Genomic DNA, 18176 nt, shown 5'->3' with positions numbered 1-18176 from the left:
ACACTCAGCACCTCCCTGTTTAAATACCTAAACATGCTAAACAGATTCATTCCACACATTTCTCCTGTGCCATTTACATTTACAAAATTCTATTCTTAAATGCAAACCCTGTTCTAAAATTCTTCCTGGACACATGTAATAGAACCCATAATCACTACACCAGAAATAAATCTCTGATATCTCCAATCTCTCGACATACTCTGTTATATCAAATGCATATTTTACTGCATTATACCTTTAAATAATCCTCAAATTATGCTACAATGTACCTGTTGATAACCCTCAAATTTTACTTTTATGTGCCTACTAATTTTTGTCAAGTGTTCTTACAATGTACCTCCTAAAATTGGAAAAAAAAAAAAAAAAAAAAAAAAAAAGTTGCTAGAAATCACCTACTTAAAATTATCTGTTAGAACACCCGAAACGCTATGCTTGTTAGTGGTTTTACAAGAGTATAAAAGCTTTACAAGAATGTAAAAACATCAATGCTATGTACTCAAATGTACCTTCTTTTATGTACAGTATATAAATAAATAAATGCCAATACTACATATGGCCTAACAAGAATTAAGGGAACTGCTAAAGGCCCAAGTTCTTAAGACTAATACTCACGTTCATGAGTTCTTTCTCAATCCTAGTCTCCAGCTTGAACTTTGGAAGTGCAACGTCTACCTTCTTCTGAGTCATGGCACTGTAGGCCTCCGAGAAGGTCTGCGGCGTGAGGTTCTTGAGGATGGAGTTAGTGCTCCAGGTGTTGCTGGGCAGCAGCAAGAACATGCAGAAGCTGGAGTTCCTGTAGGGAAGCTCCAAGATGTCTGCTCCCAAGCTTGCTGATACACCTACACACAAAGTGCATCACAGTTTTAAAAAACAACAACTTTTTCTTAAAATTGTGCATGTGCACACGCTCAAAACCAAGGTCAGTAAGCTGATAATTTTAAATGCCTATAGCCCACCAGCAAGCAACACATGGACAAAGGAAGAACTGGATGACAAACTAGAGAGCCTTATAATAATCATGAGATACATTATGGTAAGAGCAGACGAAGATAAATCCCGATTGTTGGTACTGGGGGGCTTCAACGTTAAGGCAATAGACTGGGAGGCCTATGAGGCAAGAACGGCAGACATTTGGACAGGCAGGTTGGCTCACAGGGCTCATGTAAGCCTCATTTTGGAGACATTCATGTATTAACACATCAAACAGGCCACAAGAATGAGGGAAAGGGATGATCCATCAGTACTGAATCTAATATTCACCAGGAAAGAAGAGGTATTTGACATCCAGTACCTTCCTCCCTTGGAAAAGAGTGATCATGTCCTATTGGACATTAAATACGCTTTGCGATATATTTTAGTAGAGAATGGGGACATTGAAACTGTTGTTAAACTATTTCAAATTCTATGGGGAACTTAGAATTTTTTCATGGGTATAATTGGACAGACTTATTGCTAGGTAAGGAAGTAAATGTTGCCAAATGGAAGTAAAAGTATGCCAAATTTTGCAAAATATACGATGAAGGCACACAGACATTCATACCAAAACAAAGATGCAGACCTAGGAAACAGGGATGGTTCAAGAAAAATTGTGAGAGGCCCAGAGATCAAAAGACAAGCATGGAATCATTATAGGAAGAGGCCAAACCCCTAAACATACCAGTGATCCAACGATGTGAGAAACAACTACACGACAGTAAGGAGAGAGGAACTTTAAAAACGGTTTAGCATACAAATGTAAATCAGATCCAGGCCTTTTCTATAAATTCATTAAAATCAAGCTGCAGGTAAAGGATAATATTCAGAGGTTGAAAATGGGATACAGATACTTTCTTTTCATTTTCCGTGTACAGTAAGTAGTTATCAAAAGACTACCCCAAACCGGGAAGGCTATGTAGCACCATCAAATGTGCGGAATAATCAGAGGGCGCTAAATATCACCAAGGATGCCAATACGAGAACAGAAACGCATAAGGCAAACGATGTAAAAAATATCAGATTCACCAAGAATTTTACCGAGTGACAAGTGACCGGGAGGGACGGTCGGAAAGCAAGACACACGCTCGTCCTGGAAGTCAGGACATTCAACAAGGATACAGTATATGCATATATGCACTACTGTAAGAGGGACAATACAATTTGGACAATTTGAAAAAGAAATGCGAGAACCATTAAACGAAAAGTTCCAAAGTGTGTTTGTACAAAATGAGATCTTCAGGGAACCAGACAATAAGAATTCCAGAGAACAACACAGCACATGGAGGTGTCTAGAGACGAAGTGAAAAAAATGCTCTTGGGGCTAAGAAAGAACAAAGCAGTTGGCCCAGATGGAGTTTTACCATGGGTTCTGAGGGAATGTGCACCTGAGCTCAGCATTCAACTTTAGCAGATTTTTCAGACATCCCTGTGTACAGGAGTCATAGCAGATGTTTAGAAAAAGGCTAACAGTTCCAATCTACAAAAGTGGCAGCAGGGAAGACCCCCCTCAATTATAGACCTGTATCATTGACAAGTGTAAGTCAAAATATTGGAAAAAATAATTAAAACTAAATGGGTATAACATCTGGAGAGAAACGATATAATATCAGACAGGCAGTATGGTTTTCGATCTGGAAGATCCTGTGTATTGAATTTACTTAGTTTCTATGATCGAGCCAGAGATTTTACAGCAGAGAGATGGTTGGGTTGACTGCATCTATCTGGACCTAAAAAAAAGCTTTCGGCAGAGTTCCACATAATAGGTTGTTCTGGAAACAAACATATTGAAGGGGTGACATAAGCTTCTAACATGGATGAAAAATTTTCTGATAGAAAAATGAGGGCAGAATCAGAGGCAATGCATTGGACTGGAGAAATAACCCTGTGGTACACCACTTGTGACCAGTTCTTGCTCTGGTGATGTTCATTGTCTATATAAATGATCTGCCAGATGGAATACAGAATTGCATTACTGTTTGTTGATAATGTTAAGATAATAGGAAGGATAAGAAATTTAGAAGATTGTCATGCCCTTCAAGAAGACCAGGCCAAAGTAAGTATATGGAGCACCACTTGGCAAATGGAATTTAATGTGCATAAAACCAGCGTTGAATGTAATGACACGCCATTTTCTGGGCGAGACCTGGAGGCTCCCTGGAGCTATACCGGGCTGATGTGTATATATTAGACCGATATCTTCTTGAGGTTATCTTGGCGATTTCCGGGCTTAGTGTCCCCACGACCCGTTCTTCGACCAGGCCTCCCTAGAACACATGGCAACCGTCAAAGACCGTGGCAACAGTCATTCGAAGGAGTTCTAGGCCTAATGGGGACCAGAGCCAGAATCTAGCCCCCTCAAGAGAGGCCCGAGGAACAAATGGCCTAAAGACACCCCCCCCCCCCCCCCCCCCGTGTAATTGGAACAGGTCTTTGTCTGCCAGGTCAGGCACTCAGAAAGGTAGGAATTCCAAAACAAACTACTGCTGGTCAAAAATTGCAAACCGGTTTTATAGTAAATCGTCAGTTGTATCCTCTGATTTTTGTCTGTAGGGATAACGTTTCTATTAACAATATCTTTCAGGACCATTTCCTCCGTTTTATGAGCTGTGGAAAAGAAGTTCCTGTAAAATAGTCTAATAGGGGGTATAGGTGTTGTGTTGGTTGTCTCTTCAGTGGTTGCATGGCGCTTCACTTTCCTTCTTATGATGTCTTCGACGAAACCATTGGAGAAGCCGTTCTTGACTAGGACCTGCCTTACCCTACAGAGTTCTTCGTCGACTTGCTTCCATTCTGAGCTGTGGCTGAGAGCACGGTCGACATATGCATTAACAACACTCCTCTTGTACCTATCTGGGCAGTCGCTTTTGGCATTTAGGCACATTCCTATGTTCGTTTCCTTAGTGTAGACTGCAGTGTGGAAACCTCCGCTCTTTTCCATGACTGTTACATCTAGAAAGGGCAGCTTCCCATCCTTTTCCATCTCGTAAGTGAAACGCAGCACGGAACTCAGCTCAAATGCCTCCTTCAGCTCCTGCAGATGTCTGACATCAGGTACCTGTGTAAAAATGTCGTCAACATACCTGCAGTATATGGCCGGTTTCAAGTTCATGTCGACTAAGACTTTTTGCTCGATGGTACCCATGTAGAAGTTTGCAAACAGGACACCTAGGGGAGAACCCATGGCGACCCCATCTACTTGCTTATACATGTGCCCATCCGGGCTCAAGAAGGGTGCCTCTTTAGTACAAGCTTGGAGTAGTTTCCTTAGGATATTTTCTGGTATCGACCACAAATACAGGTTCTAAATTAAGCAACTGACATATGTGGAGAGCTAGTGTCACAATTGATATGTTTGTCCTGCACACCGCCCCCCATCCAGTGGCCAGCGGTGGATAGGTTACAGTCACTTGGTTACTACTTACAGTTAACAAACTGGGGATATTTGGCCAAGATTTCTGGTAGCAGATCATTTCAACCCGTTCTCGCAAATTTAATAAGTCAATATTGACTTATTAAATATGTGCATAGGTGACATACTTAACATAATAGATACCCTTAAAAAGAATCATAGAAAACACCGACCTTACCTAACCTACTTAGTATGTTAAGATAAGCATCTTATTGCTTCGTAAAGATACTAACAAGGTTAGGTAAGGTTGGTGTTTTCTATGAATCTTTTTAAGGGTATCTATTATATTTAGTATATCACCTATGCACGTAGTTAATAAGTCAATATTGACTTTACGAATTTGCGAGAACGGGTTGGATCATTTTGAATGAAATATTTAGACATCTCTGAAACATTTGTTATAGAATTGTTTCTGAATTCATGTATCTTTTCGCACTCCATCACATAGTGACGGAGTGTGTGCGAATAATTTTGTTGAAAGTTTACATTTGGTCAGGTCTACATCAGCAGATAATGACAATTCCCAGAGATACTTGTACCCGAGTCTAAGCCGAGCAGTAGTAACATCTAGAAGTCTGCCGATTTTATTGGATGAACCACTGATGTGTGGCTCCTCTTGCATGAAAGTATAATGATGGCTGGAATTACTGGTGTATATTTTACTTTGCATCAGATGTAACAGGAAACGAGGGAAGAGCGTGGTGAGAGAAAAACACTGAAGGTCGTGGAGGGCATCAACAGCAGCAACGACAAAACTCGTCGTCCTTGGGAATTTTACATGGAGAAATTGGACAATAATAAATCTCCATGGTGGAGAACACATACGTGGACTTCGAACAATGAGCACTACAGACTTCTTTCCTAAACACGCAATGCAGAGAAAGCTAAGGGGGGGGGGGCCAAGGATGAACCATTATCACTGGGAATGGTCTTAACACACATCACAGTGGATATGATGAAGCCTACTGGTTAAGGGGCAGTGTGCAGGATGAACATATCAATTACGACACCAGCTCTCCACATATGCAAGTTGCTTAATTTAGACACTACTTGTGGATGGTCTATGTTATTGCTGCTGTAACAATATTCATTACAAAATTTAACTAGATCAAGACTAACTTGCTAAGCTAAAAGAATTTTGGTAAATTTCTTCCTTCAGACGATAGACTGGGATAATGACCTTGACGGGGAAGACGGTAAGTAAATTGGGAATTTGTCCAGAAAAGACGAGAGATTAACACCATGGTTCAAAGCCAATGTAAGGAAGCAAAATACAAGAGAAGGCATGGATAAACAGACCAGGTGTGTCGTGACAAGCAGGGAGGCACACATGAAGGCCAGGAACAAGAATACTAGTGTCAGGAAAGAAACCGAGGCAGGTTCAGAATAGCATAACGGCGAAGGCTCAAACACACACTGGGGTAAGGACAAACGATGATATGGTGAGCAACCAATCACACTAACATGACAAAGCAATTAAGCACTGGAAAATAATTTATACCAATTTCTTGATTATCGTACTTAAAGAATCCAATTATAGTGGAATAGTAAAGTTAACGTACTTTTATTGTTCGCTAGTTATACTCTAGAACAAAGGGGTAATTTTGTGTGCGTTGCAATAAAATTATGGCCGAGGATCGAGTCACTAATGTTAGAGGATAAAGTTACCTTACCAAAAGAGTGCTCGTGACAATGAGAACAAATAATTTAAATTCCAAAAGGTTACCGTGTTTGAAGGTTCCTTCCTGCGTCATCATCTGGACCTGGCCACCAGACACTCCTGGGGGTATCATGAACTCTTGTCTGCGAGTGTCTTCGGGTTTGAAGGCCGTCGCCCACAGCCCCTTAAAGAAGACAGCGTTGATGAGGGCAAAACGTGTAGTGGCTGGAAGCGATTCTACGAGTTCAGGGATCCTGCCTTCCGTCGTCGCGTTGATGTGTGCATTGATGAGATTCCGCGCCAAGCCTGGACGGGTGAAGTCAACTGTCTGTAGACCATCGTTAATTATAGTAGCCAGGCACCTGTCTAGCACCAGCTGGTTCGAGAAGTAGGCCCTGTTGCTGCTCTTGAAGCGGACCCCCACGGGGCCGCTGGGGTCCGTCTCTAGCCTGGCAAGGGCAAGAGGCGTTACAAGGCATCACTTAGCTATATCAGAAAAGATGTATAGTTCTTACAACTATTAATAATATCATTTTCGCTACTACCACCGTTATTGATACAAGAATTAAAGCCACATCTCTGGTAACAAAAGTGATAAAGTATAATGTACTGCTGTTTACAGAAAAGACCTAACATTATTGACAATACGAATGGTTGTAACTGACAATCTTTACCATCATACTACAATTTCTTCCACGCCAGTTACCCCCCCCCCCTTCTTCCTCCCTCCAACACCCCACTCACAGCAGCTTGAGGGCTCCATAGCCATAGTAGGTAGAGATCTTGGAGTCGACATTGAGCACCTGCTCCAACTGTTGCTTTGTGTTCCCTTCTGAACCGAAGTAGGCTATGGCGAGGGCGCTCCAGATGCTGTAGGGAGAGATGAAGATGCTCTGCTGGGACTTGGCCGAGGCCAGCTGGGTGAAGAGGGAGAGGCCGAAGCTCTCGACGCTCCTGGCGATGGGGCGGGAGCTGACATTCTCCCCAGGGAAACAGTTGCCCTGACCAAGACACAGCCTGGTACACGCGGTGGCCGCTACAGTTATCGCCAGCACCGCCTTCACAACACCCACTCCCGCCATTCTCTGCAAGGTATAGACAGGTATTACACTAGTGCCCAGGAAAAAACATTTATTTGTATTTATTTATATATACAAGTGTTGTTACGTTCTCGTAAAGTCACTAGCACGCATAACGTTTCGGGCAGGTCCTTATTTTTAATTTTTCCCGGAATACGACCCGCCAAATCTTTTAACAACCACTGGCTACTTTAGGCGCATATCATGCAAAGGCTTCCATGTAGAGATGTACCGATACCGACCTAAACTCCTGCAACGTCAAGAGGTCACACCAGGTGATGGCGTGTCCTCTCAGTCACGGTGGGGAAAAGTACCTCATCATACTATTATCACATCAACGACACCACACCACACACACCACACCAGACACGCCACAAGAAGAAATCTGAAACCGTTGCTCAGACATTCTTCCCCATAGTTTGGGAAATCTGCCTCGACACATCCATAAGGGAACAATTGCGGTAACAGGCACAAACTTCATGCTTTTCATTAAATTGAGGCGAGGCACGGGGTGGGGGGCGAGGCACAACTTCTGGCACCAAGCCTCGCCCCACTACTAAACCTCAAAAGATACTTTATATCAATGTGAAAATTGCAGTGTTTTCACGGGTAAGTCACACCACTGCACTTAGAACCACCAGTCATAAGTGGGATCCTGCCAGCCGGAACCACTGGACTTGGAGGAACCTTGAGGTAGAGAGCAGCTTCGGTAGCAGTATCCTCTGCCCACCTTAACAGCAGACTACTACACATGACCCCCAGACCCACAACTAGCCAAATATACAAAAAACTGCAGAAAGCACTAACTGTCTGCTCTAAACAACTGACTGGTGTACGGACTTGCATGGGAACTATCAACCAGAGTGCAACTCCATAGTCTTCAGAGACTGCAGGATGCCTACTACTACTACTATTATGGGAACCGAAGACTCGTGCACAATGATCTGTTCACTTTAGAACATGCAATAGTGAGGATATTGTTCAAAGTATACCCCTTTTTGTTACCATATTAAGGTACAACTGGATTTATGCAGGAACTCTTACGCTATATGAAGGACAGTTATGCAGGGCCGCGGGATCTCTGGCCTCCACTGCTGAACTTTGGATCCATTTCATAATTGTGTGTTTGGGACAGGCAGCCAGTGTACATATTTATATATTATATATGTACATATACACTATGTATATCACATGCCCCCCACCCCCCCTGCTCCCCCAACCCATGTCCTAACTGAACCCCAGACCCTCCAAGCTTTTCCTGTACCAGATCCTTCCAGCACCCTTCACACTCCTGATCCCTCAGATCCTCCTTCCTAGGCCCACCTATCCAGGACCCTCCCTGTTTCCATACTCCAGTGGAATCCACAGAAACTGAGGATGGACAGAAGAGAGCCAACTTCAAGGTAATGTACTCTAACATAGATGGAATTACAATCAAGGCAAGTGAACTTAAGGAAAGAGTTCAAGAAGTGAAGCCAAATGTAATTGGACTCTCAAACAAAACTCTCAGGAATCATAACGAATGCGGTGTTTCCCCAGGACCACACTAAGAAGGAAAGAGGAAAGGAAGGGGAGGGGAGGAAGCAGAGTACTAATGAGAAAGGAAAGAAAAGGAGTTTTGAGGCGATGATTATCCCAGGATGTGAGAGGTTCAGGGGCGTAACAGGCACCATGACAATGGGAGGATCAAGAGTAGTTGTTGCAGTGATATACAACCCTCCACCAAATAACAGAAGACCCAGGCAAGAGTATGACAGACAGACATGCCAGTTAACACTAATTGAGAAAGCAGCCTTTGCTGCCTGTATCGATCCCATCGGCTCATCATGAGGGACTTCAATCATGGAAGGATAGATTGGGAGAACAAAGAACTGCATGGAGATGAGGAAACATGGAGAGCTAAACTACTGGAAGTGGCAACAAGAAACTAAGTCAGCACGTCAGGGGACCTACAAGAATGAGAGGTAACGATGAACCAGCGAGAGACTACCTAGTCTTCACTCTGAACGACTCTGACATAACAGAAATCTGTTTCGAAGCCCCCGTGGGAATGAACGATCACAGTGGACTGGTGTTTCAGTAACGGGTCGAAGTAGGGCTAATGTACTCAAATTCAAAATTCAAATGTTTATTCAGGTAAAGTACATACATACAAGGTGTGATACAAATATTGATGAATTTATAGATAGAGCTAGTACATACAATGCCTAAAGCCACTATTACGCAAAGCTTTTCGGGCAAGAAAAACACTAAAGACTAAAACTTAACACTAATTGAGATTAAAGTATAAAATGTGTTGAGAAAATAAAATAAAAAAGGGGGGGGGACACGGGGAAAAAAAACAACAAAATACAATTTGGTCGACAAACAGCATTGTTTATAAATAGCAGACATGGGTTGACATTTTAGGGGTAAGGTAAATTACTGAGTTAATTAAGCAGTGCTTAGTTTTTAACTTAAACTGGTTGAGAGAGGTACAGTCTTTAACATGGTTGGGAAGGTCATTCCACATTCTGGGTCCCTTGATTTGTAGAGCATTTCTAGTTTGATTAAGTCGTACTCTTGGAATATCAAAAAGGTATTTGTTTCTGGTGTGGTGCTCATAGGTTCTGTTACAACCTTCTAGGAAGCTTTTAAGGTCAGGATTGACATCACAGTTCAGCGTTTTATATATATATATATAAAATATAAAATAAAATAAAATGTTTATTTAGGTAAGGTACATACATACAAAATTTTTTTACAAAGATTGGTTGACTTATAGGTAGAGCTAGTACATACAATGCCTAAAGTCACTATTACGCAAAGCGTTTCGGGCATGATAAACTTAAATGACAAGCTTAAGACTAATTGAGCATAATGAGTAGAATGAAAACAAGAAATGAAAACATAGATGAAAACGCAGCACAAATACAATTATGTCGACAAACAGCGCTCTTTAAAAAAAAGCAGACATTGGTTGACAATAGAAGGGTAAGGTAGGTTACAGGGAATTTATTAGGTATAGCTTCGTTTTTAACTTAAACTGGTTGAGAGAGGTACAGTCTTTAACATGGTTGGGAAGATCATTCCACATTCTGGGCCCCTTGATTTGTAGAGCATTTCTAGTTTGATTAAGTCGTACTCTAGGAATATCAAAACTGTATTTATTTCTGGTGTGGTGCTCATGGGTTCTGTTACATCCTTCTATGAAGCTTTTGAGATCAGGATTGGCATTATAGTTTAGCGTTTTATATATGTATAATACACATGAGAGAATGTGCAGTGACTTAATGTCTAACATTCAGAGATTTGAGTAGGGGTACCGAGTGATGCCTGGGGCCAGAGTTGGATATTGTCCTAATAGCAGCTTTGTGTTGGGTAATTAAAGGACGAAGATGATTTTGGGTAGTAGAACCCCAAGCACAAATACCATAGTTGAGATAAGGATAGATGAGGGAGTAATAGAACGTCACCAGGGCAGGGTGAGGTACATAATATCTGCTACTCGAGGAAGGGGAACAGAAAACAAAAGGCTGGCATTCCAAAAGGGAAAATATGATGAGAAGAAAATTCTTAGCAGATATAACATGGGAAAGAGCTCAGAGTAATAACGGTCCAAGACATGATGGACTACATCACACGGAAGTGTGAGGGGGCAGACAAGTTTGTCCTAGTCCAAAAGGAAAAAAACTAAATGCAGACAAGAAACCCGGTTTAATATAGATGCAAGCTAGCAAAGCAACCAAGTACAAGGGCATGGGGAAACTATAGAAATAACTTACTCAGAGTTATATAGTGAATACTGAACTAACAGTCCATCTTTGGCTAACTGCTAACAAACTCTCTTAACACTAACAACCTTCTATATTTTCTTTAGTAATAAATCCTCAGATCAAATTAATCTAAGAATAAACAATATCCAAATTAGTAACAAAGCAGATGGTAAATTCCTTGGTGTCCTCATTGATAAGCTGAATTTTCAGGGTCACATTCTAAATATAGCAAAAACGTTTCTAAAACTGTTGGCATTCTTTCTAGGATCAGATATTATGTACCCCGCCCTGCCCTGGTGACGCTCTATTATTCTCTCGTCTATCCTTATCTCAATTATGGTGTTTGTGCTTGGGGTTCTACTGCCCAAAATCATCTACGTCCTCTAATTACTCAACACAAAGCCGCTATTAGAACAAACTGACCCCAGACAGCACTTGGTACCCTTACTTAAATCTTTGACTATGTTAGATATTAAGTCACTGAACATCCTCTCAAGTGTACTCTATTTACTTAAAACTTTGAACTGTAATGTTAATCCTGACCTTAAACGCTTCCTAGAACGTTGTAACAGAACTCATGAGCATCACACCAGAAACCAATACCTATTTGATATTCCAAGAGTGCAATTTAACCAAACTAGAAATGCTCTACATATCAAGGGACCCAGAGTGTGGAATGACCTTCCCAATCATGTCAAAGGCTGTACCTCTCAACCAGTTTAAGAGAAAAAGTAAATACTACCTAATAAACTCTGTGTAACCTACATTACCCCCTAAATGTCAACCCATGTCTTACTATTTTCAAACAATACTGTTTGTTAACCAACTTATTACTACCGATTTCCGCCATTTTTTTAACTCAATTTATGCTTTTATCTAAATTAGTATTAAGTTTTAGTATGCGTGTTCCCCCCCCCCCATCTCCCAGAGGGAATAGACTCGAAATGTTTATTGATGATGCAAAAATTATGAGGAGGATTAAGACAGAGGAAGATTGTTTAGGTCATCATGTAGCCTCATACTAACTGAAGAAATGGTCCAACAAATGGCTACTAAAATTTAACCCAAGTAAATGTAAGGTAATGAAACTATGCGGGGGGAAATAGGAGACCAGACACTGGATACCTAATGGGAGATGAAAGTCCTTCATGAAATGGACAAAGATCTAGTTGATATCATGCCAAACCTGTCTCGTGAAGCCCACAGCAAAAGAATATCAGCAGCGGCATAGGCGAGGGTGACTAATATCAGAACTGCCTTCAGAAACCCGTGAAAGGAATCTAAGAATCTTGTATACCACACATGTAAGGCGGAGTATGGCATACTCCACACCTGGAGTATCCGGCCCCAGCATGGAGGCCGTACTTTGTCAAGCACAAGATGAAGCTGGAGGTAGTTCAGAGGTATGCCACTGGGCTAGTTCCAGAACTAAGAGGTATGAGTTACGAGGAAAGGCTAAGTGAACTGCACCTCACGTCGCTGGAAAACAAGAGCTTGGGGAGACATGATCACCACATACACAATTCTCATAGGGAATTGACAGGGTGGACAAGGATGGATTATTTAACACGGGTGGTACACGCATAAGGGGGGAAAGGGACAGGTGAAAGCCGAGTACCCAAATGAGCCACAGAGATATTAAAAAGAAATTTTTCAGTGTCAGTAGTTAGTAAATGGAATGCATTAGGAAGTGATGTGGGAGGAGGCAGATTCCATACAAAGTTTCAAATGTAGATATGATAGAGCCCAGTAGGCTGAAGAATCTGTACACCAGTTGACCGACAGTTGAGAAGCAGGACTAAAGAGCTAGAGCTCAACCCCCGCAAGCACAACTAGGCGAGTACACGTTTGACTCATATCGAGGTCCCCCCCCCCCCCCAGCTAAGGTCGAATTACTGAACTTCAATCAACCCGTCCTCGTATGCGCCTCAGGATTAAAATCTATGTAATTTAAAATGGAATCGGCTCACGAAAGTGACGTACTGTCCCGTTTTCTGTTTTGGATCCTCTGGATTAGGCTAAATTTTAAAAATTTTACCCCGAGGGGTGAGTTTATTGGGCAGCGCCCTCCTCCTGTGAGTGGACACACCGCCACAGCAGCATGTACAACACTCCCCAATAGGAAGAAAACCCGCTGGGTTGTTCATCCTGTCACTTGCACCCAGACACAGCTGGGACTTGCTTAACTGTCTCAAGTAAAAGGCTCTTCAAAGAAGATGATTAACATCCGTCAACCCTTAAAAGTTTACGTTATCTTGCGTGTGAAAAATGCGGGAATCGTTTAAGAACAGTATCAATATTTGACAAATAGTGTTTTCCTAACTCAAACAATGTGGGGTTTATTATTCTACACACATTTCTAATGTCTCAGGTATTCACATTCTCTCAGGTAGTGGTCAAGGCGGTGTCCGCCACTCTCGTCACAGATTCTGCAACTCTGCTGCTCAATTGTTTCCATTCCGAATCTCCATGGATATTTGTATCCAAGACGGATTCTCGCTATTACTAATCCTCTTCCGCGGCCACCACCACTTCGTCCATAATGATTGGGATTGCCAGCTGCAACCATGTTGTACCATCGTACAGATTCACCGATTTGTGCTTTTATCCTCCTTTCCTCAGTTACCTTGTCACGGTGATGTTGCCTGACAATACCTCTAAACTTGTAGAAGAGTCTTGGGTATGAAGTATTCAATATGGTCTCCTTTAGCTCCTTCAGCAGCCAGCACATCTGCTCGTTCATTTATACATATTTCAACATGGCAGGGGATCCACAGAAACTTTACGACTCTTCCCTGGTTGATTAATAACCTCACAGCTCTATTTCTGCGACCATCGCAAGATTTTCTTCCTGATTTTTACTTAGGCTTTGTAAACACTGCTTTTGAACCGGTGCAGATCACTGCGCCAATTAGTGTTTCGTTCATGGAAGCTTAACACCATAACAATTGCAGTTAGCTCCGCTTACGCTGAAGAAGCATAAGTTCTCAATACGTGTTTTTTCTTCATTTCTACGTTGAAAGGCATTATTCCTAGTTACAGTGTATGCTGCACCAGCCCTGCCATTAACAGGATTAGATGACCCATCAGTGTAGATTTAATCTAGTTCATCTTCGGCTCCTTTATACATTTCCTGGAGATTCTTGTGCCTCATTTCTTGTGGCATCATGTTGGATTTTTTCGTTGCCATTTCATTGATGATAATCCTGCAAAAGTCATCCTCCCAGGGAGGAAACCCTCTCTACAGACATGAGCTCACGGACTTGCTCAAGCAGGTGAAGTTTTTCGGGGGTAGCAGACTGATCTGTGATGCCATATTTTTTTGCTTCTGTTTTCTCCTGTAACACAGAACTGTTTTTCCTTGCCAATATCATTATAATGGGGGATCTCTGGCTATCCTAATTGGAAGCTTAGCATTCGGTTCCTTAATTCTGCTTTTAACACTGGGGAGGGACAACTTCTTTCGTAGATTAGACATTTTGGCAGTTATTGGGACTCCTAGAATGATTGTCATGGCTTCATTTTGTATGCTTTCGAGCCTTTTCATATCACTTTGGGAGTAGGTGCATAAAACTGGTGCGGCCAAGGAGTTCAATGGACTGTAATTTTTCCCAAAGTTGCGGCTTGTTTTAGGCTGTTAGGTTAGGAGAAGAAACTTTCAATTAACTGTTCTCGTGACGTTTTGAAACCTTAGAAGAACTTCCTGCCCTCCTAACCTACCAAAGGACCCATTAACCTGCTGTTTTGAAAACAAAAAATAAAAATTTAATTGGACAATAAATTTCCATTTTGAATTACGTCGATATTTGGCCGTAGCGCATACCAGCAAAGTTTGTTTAGTTCGTTTATTATGCACCCCATACTCATCTTGTGGGCGGTAGTGGAAAGGGTTACAGAGGCATATCATGGGCTCAGGAACTGAACCTCACAATTCATTTAGCTAAGCAAGTTACAGTCTTGATCAGGTAGTTACAAAATTCAATGCACATCGTCATAACAATATGTGTACCTAAGCCATGTAACTATCATTGTAATCATTGATATCTTATATCATGGTTGTTATATTGAACACATTGTGTGCTACCCAATCCCTCAATATATGTACCTCATCATACAACTTTACCTTTGATAGCACATATAAGCTGACAGCAATGATCAATGTGCTTTAATGTGCCTACTAATCTGTCAAATTCTCAATTTACCTGTTAACATTTTATAACTTTTGCTAGAAATTACCGTTTTAATATGTTAGATAAGGACCTGCCCGAAACGCAGTGCGTACTAGTGGCTTTACGAGAATTTAAACACATGCTGTGTACTCTCATAAACCCAATGTACCGTCTTGTATATTAATAATAATAATAATAATAATAATAATTTTTATTTAGGTAAGGTACATACATAGAGATTTTACAAAGTTTGTTGGCTTTATAGATAGAGCTAGTACATACAATGCCTAAAGCCACTATTACGCAAAGCGTTTCGGGCAGGAAAAACATTAATGACTAAAGCTTAAAACTAATGGGTAAAAAGAATAAGATGTGTTGAGTACATATAAAAGTAGAGGTAAAAGAGGGGGGAACATTGTTGAAAAAGCAGCACAAATACAATTACAAATTATTACAGAAAATTACATTCAAACAGCGTTGATTTGAAAAACAAAAAACAAAACAAAAAACATACATGGGTTGACAATAGAGGGGTAAGGTAGGTTACAGGGAATTTATTAGGTATAGCTTCGTTTTTAACTTAAACTGGTTGAGAGAGGTACAGTCTTTAACATGGTTGGGAAGGTCATTCCACATTCTGGGCCCCTTGATTTGTAGAGCATTTCTGGTTTGATTAAGTCGTACTCTAGGAATATCAAAACTGTATTTATTTCTGGTGTGGTGCTCATGGGTTCTGTTACAACCTTCTATGAAGCTTTTGAGATCAGGATTGGCATTATAGTTTAGCGTTTTATATATGTATAATACACATGAGAGAATGTGCAGTGACTTAATGTCTAACATATTCAGAGATTTGAGTAGGGGTACCGAGTGATGTCCGGGGCCAGAATTGGATATTGTCCTAATAGCAGCTTTGTGTTGAGTAATTAGAGGACGTAAGTGATTTTGGGTAGTAGAGCCCCAAGCACAAATACCATAGTTGAGATATGGATAGATAAGGGAGTAATAGAGAGTCACCAGGGCAGGGCGTGGTACATAATATCTGATCTTAGAAAGAATGCCCACAGTTTTTGAAACTTTTTTTTATATGTTTAGAATGTGTCCCTGGAAATTCAGCTTGTGGTCAATGAGAATGCCAAGGAATTTGCCATCTAATTTGTTACAAATTTGGGTATTGTTTATTTTGAGATTTATTTGATTAGAGGATTTATTGCCAAACAGAATATAGAAAGTTTTGTCAATGTTAAGGGTGAGTTTGTTGGCAGTTAGCCACAGATGGACTTTATTAAGCTCAGTATTTACTGTGGCATTTAGAGCAAGGGGATCAGGACTGGAGTAAATGAAGGTTGTGTCGTCAGCAAATAGAATTGGTTTGAGGTGTTGGGAGGCATTTGGAAGGTCATTAATGTAGATGAGAAAGAGGAGAGGGCCAAGTGTGCTGCCCTGGGGAACACCAATGTTGATGGGTAGTGTGGGAGAAATTTTATTATTCACAGAAACACATTGGAGCCTGTCAGTAAGGTAGGATTTGAGGTATTGTAGGGAGTGTCCTCTGACACCATAATGATGTAATTTAAGAAGAAGGTTTTGGTGGTTGACAGTATCGAAAGCTTTACGCAGGTCCACAAATAACCCAACATTATGTGGAGAGCTAGTGTCACCACTGATATGTTTGTCCTGCACACCGCCCCCCATCCAGTGGGCAGCGATGGATAGGTTACAATCGCTTAGTTACTACTTATAGTTAACAAACTGGGAATATTTGGTCAAGATTTCTGCCAGCAAATCATTTTGAATGAAATATTTACACATCTCTGGAACATTTGTTACAGAGTTATCGCTGAATTCACGTATCTTTTCACACTCCATCACATAGTGACGGAAGGTGTGCGAATAATTTTGTTGACACAGTTTACATTTGGTCAGGTCTACATCAGCAGATAATTAGAATTCCCAGAGACACTTGTAACCGAGTCTAAGCCGAGCAGTAGTAACATTTAGCGAAAAACTACGTAATTTGTAAGGGGACGGGTTGCTCAAGATACAACCCCGTAACAAGCCAAATGATTCATGGGTGCCTATAAGGTGATACGAAATGCGCCCAACCCTTTCTGTCCCGCCAAGGATTCTAACCCCGAATTCCCGATTGCGAGTAGAATACAATCCCGACTGTACTACTGTACCCTTATAAGGAAATCGTCTAGAAAAATAGTACGAATAAATTATTTACAACGCTCCAGGTACCCCATAACGGCACGACAGTAATGTAGTGGGAAATGATGAGGGTCCTTCCTCATAGTTCACGAATGGGAACCCCGTGCCTGGGGGCCCCCGAGCCCACCCCCGTGCCAGGGGGGGGGGGCTCGTGCCTGGGGGGCCCCGAGCCCACCCCCGTGCCAGCGGGGCTGGGGGCTCATGCCCCGCCACCCACCAACTCCCACGGTCTGCTCCACATGAAAAATTTTCTGACTGATAGAAAAATGAGGGCTGTGATCAGAGGCAATGTATCGGACTGGAGAAATGCCACAAGTGGAGTACCACAGGGTTCATTTCTTGCCCCAGTGATGTTTATTGTGTACATAAATGATCTACTAGTTGGTATACAGAATTATATGAACATGTTTGCTGACGATGCTAAGATAATAGGAAGGATAAGAAACTTAGATGATTGTCATGCCCTTCAAGAAGACCTGGACAAAGTATATGGAACACCACTTGGCAAATGGAATTTAATGTTAATAAATGCCATGTTATGGAATGTGGAATAGGAGAACATAGACCTCACACAACCTATATATTATGTGAGAAATCTTTTTAAGAATTCTGATAAAGAAAGATCTAGGGGTGGTTCTAGATAGAAAACCATCACCTGAGGACCACATAAAGAATATTGTGCGAGGAGCCTATGCCACGCTTTCTAACTTCAGAATTTCTTTTAAATACATGGATGGAGAAATAAAGAAATTGTTCACGACTTTTGTTAGGCCAAAGCTAGAATATGCAGCGGTTGTGTGGTGCCCATATCTTAAGAAGCACATCAACAAACTGGAAAAGGTGCAAAGACATGCTACTAAGTGGCTCCCAGAACTGAAGGCCAAGAGCTACGAGGAGAGGTTAGAGGCATTAATT

General features: G+C 41.5%; 1 protein-coding gene across 2 annotated transcripts in view; it reads right to left on the bottom strand.

Annotated features, from left to right (window-relative positions):
* The window catches only part of LOC123757274 (serine protease inhibitor 88Ea), a 98058-nt gene that overhangs the window by 31908 nt on the left and 47974 nt on the right, over nt 1-18176 (bottom strand). For both annotated transcript variants that reach the window (XM_045740813.2, XM_045740814.2), the window contains exons 3-5: nt 6789-7129; nt 6111-6493; nt 613-839 (exon numbers count right to left, since the gene is read on the bottom strand). In XM_045740813.2, coding sequence (XP_045596769.1) covers nt 613-839; nt 6111-6493; nt 6789-7129 — 951 coding nt within the window. The remainder of the gene's footprint in view (nt 1-612; nt 840-6110; nt 6494-6788; nt 7130-18176) is intronic.

Source organism: Procambarus clarkii, chromosome 13 (assembly GCF_040958095.1).
Source record: "Procambarus clarkii isolate CNS0578487 chromosome 13, FALCON_Pclarkii_2.0, whole genome shotgun sequence".
NCBI classification, from domain to species: Eukaryota; Metazoa; Arthropoda; class Malacostraca; order Decapoda; family Cambaridae; genus Procambarus; species Procambarus clarkii.
Note: the sequence above shows the minus strand (reverse complement) of the source record. Positions and strands in the feature narration are given on the sequence as shown.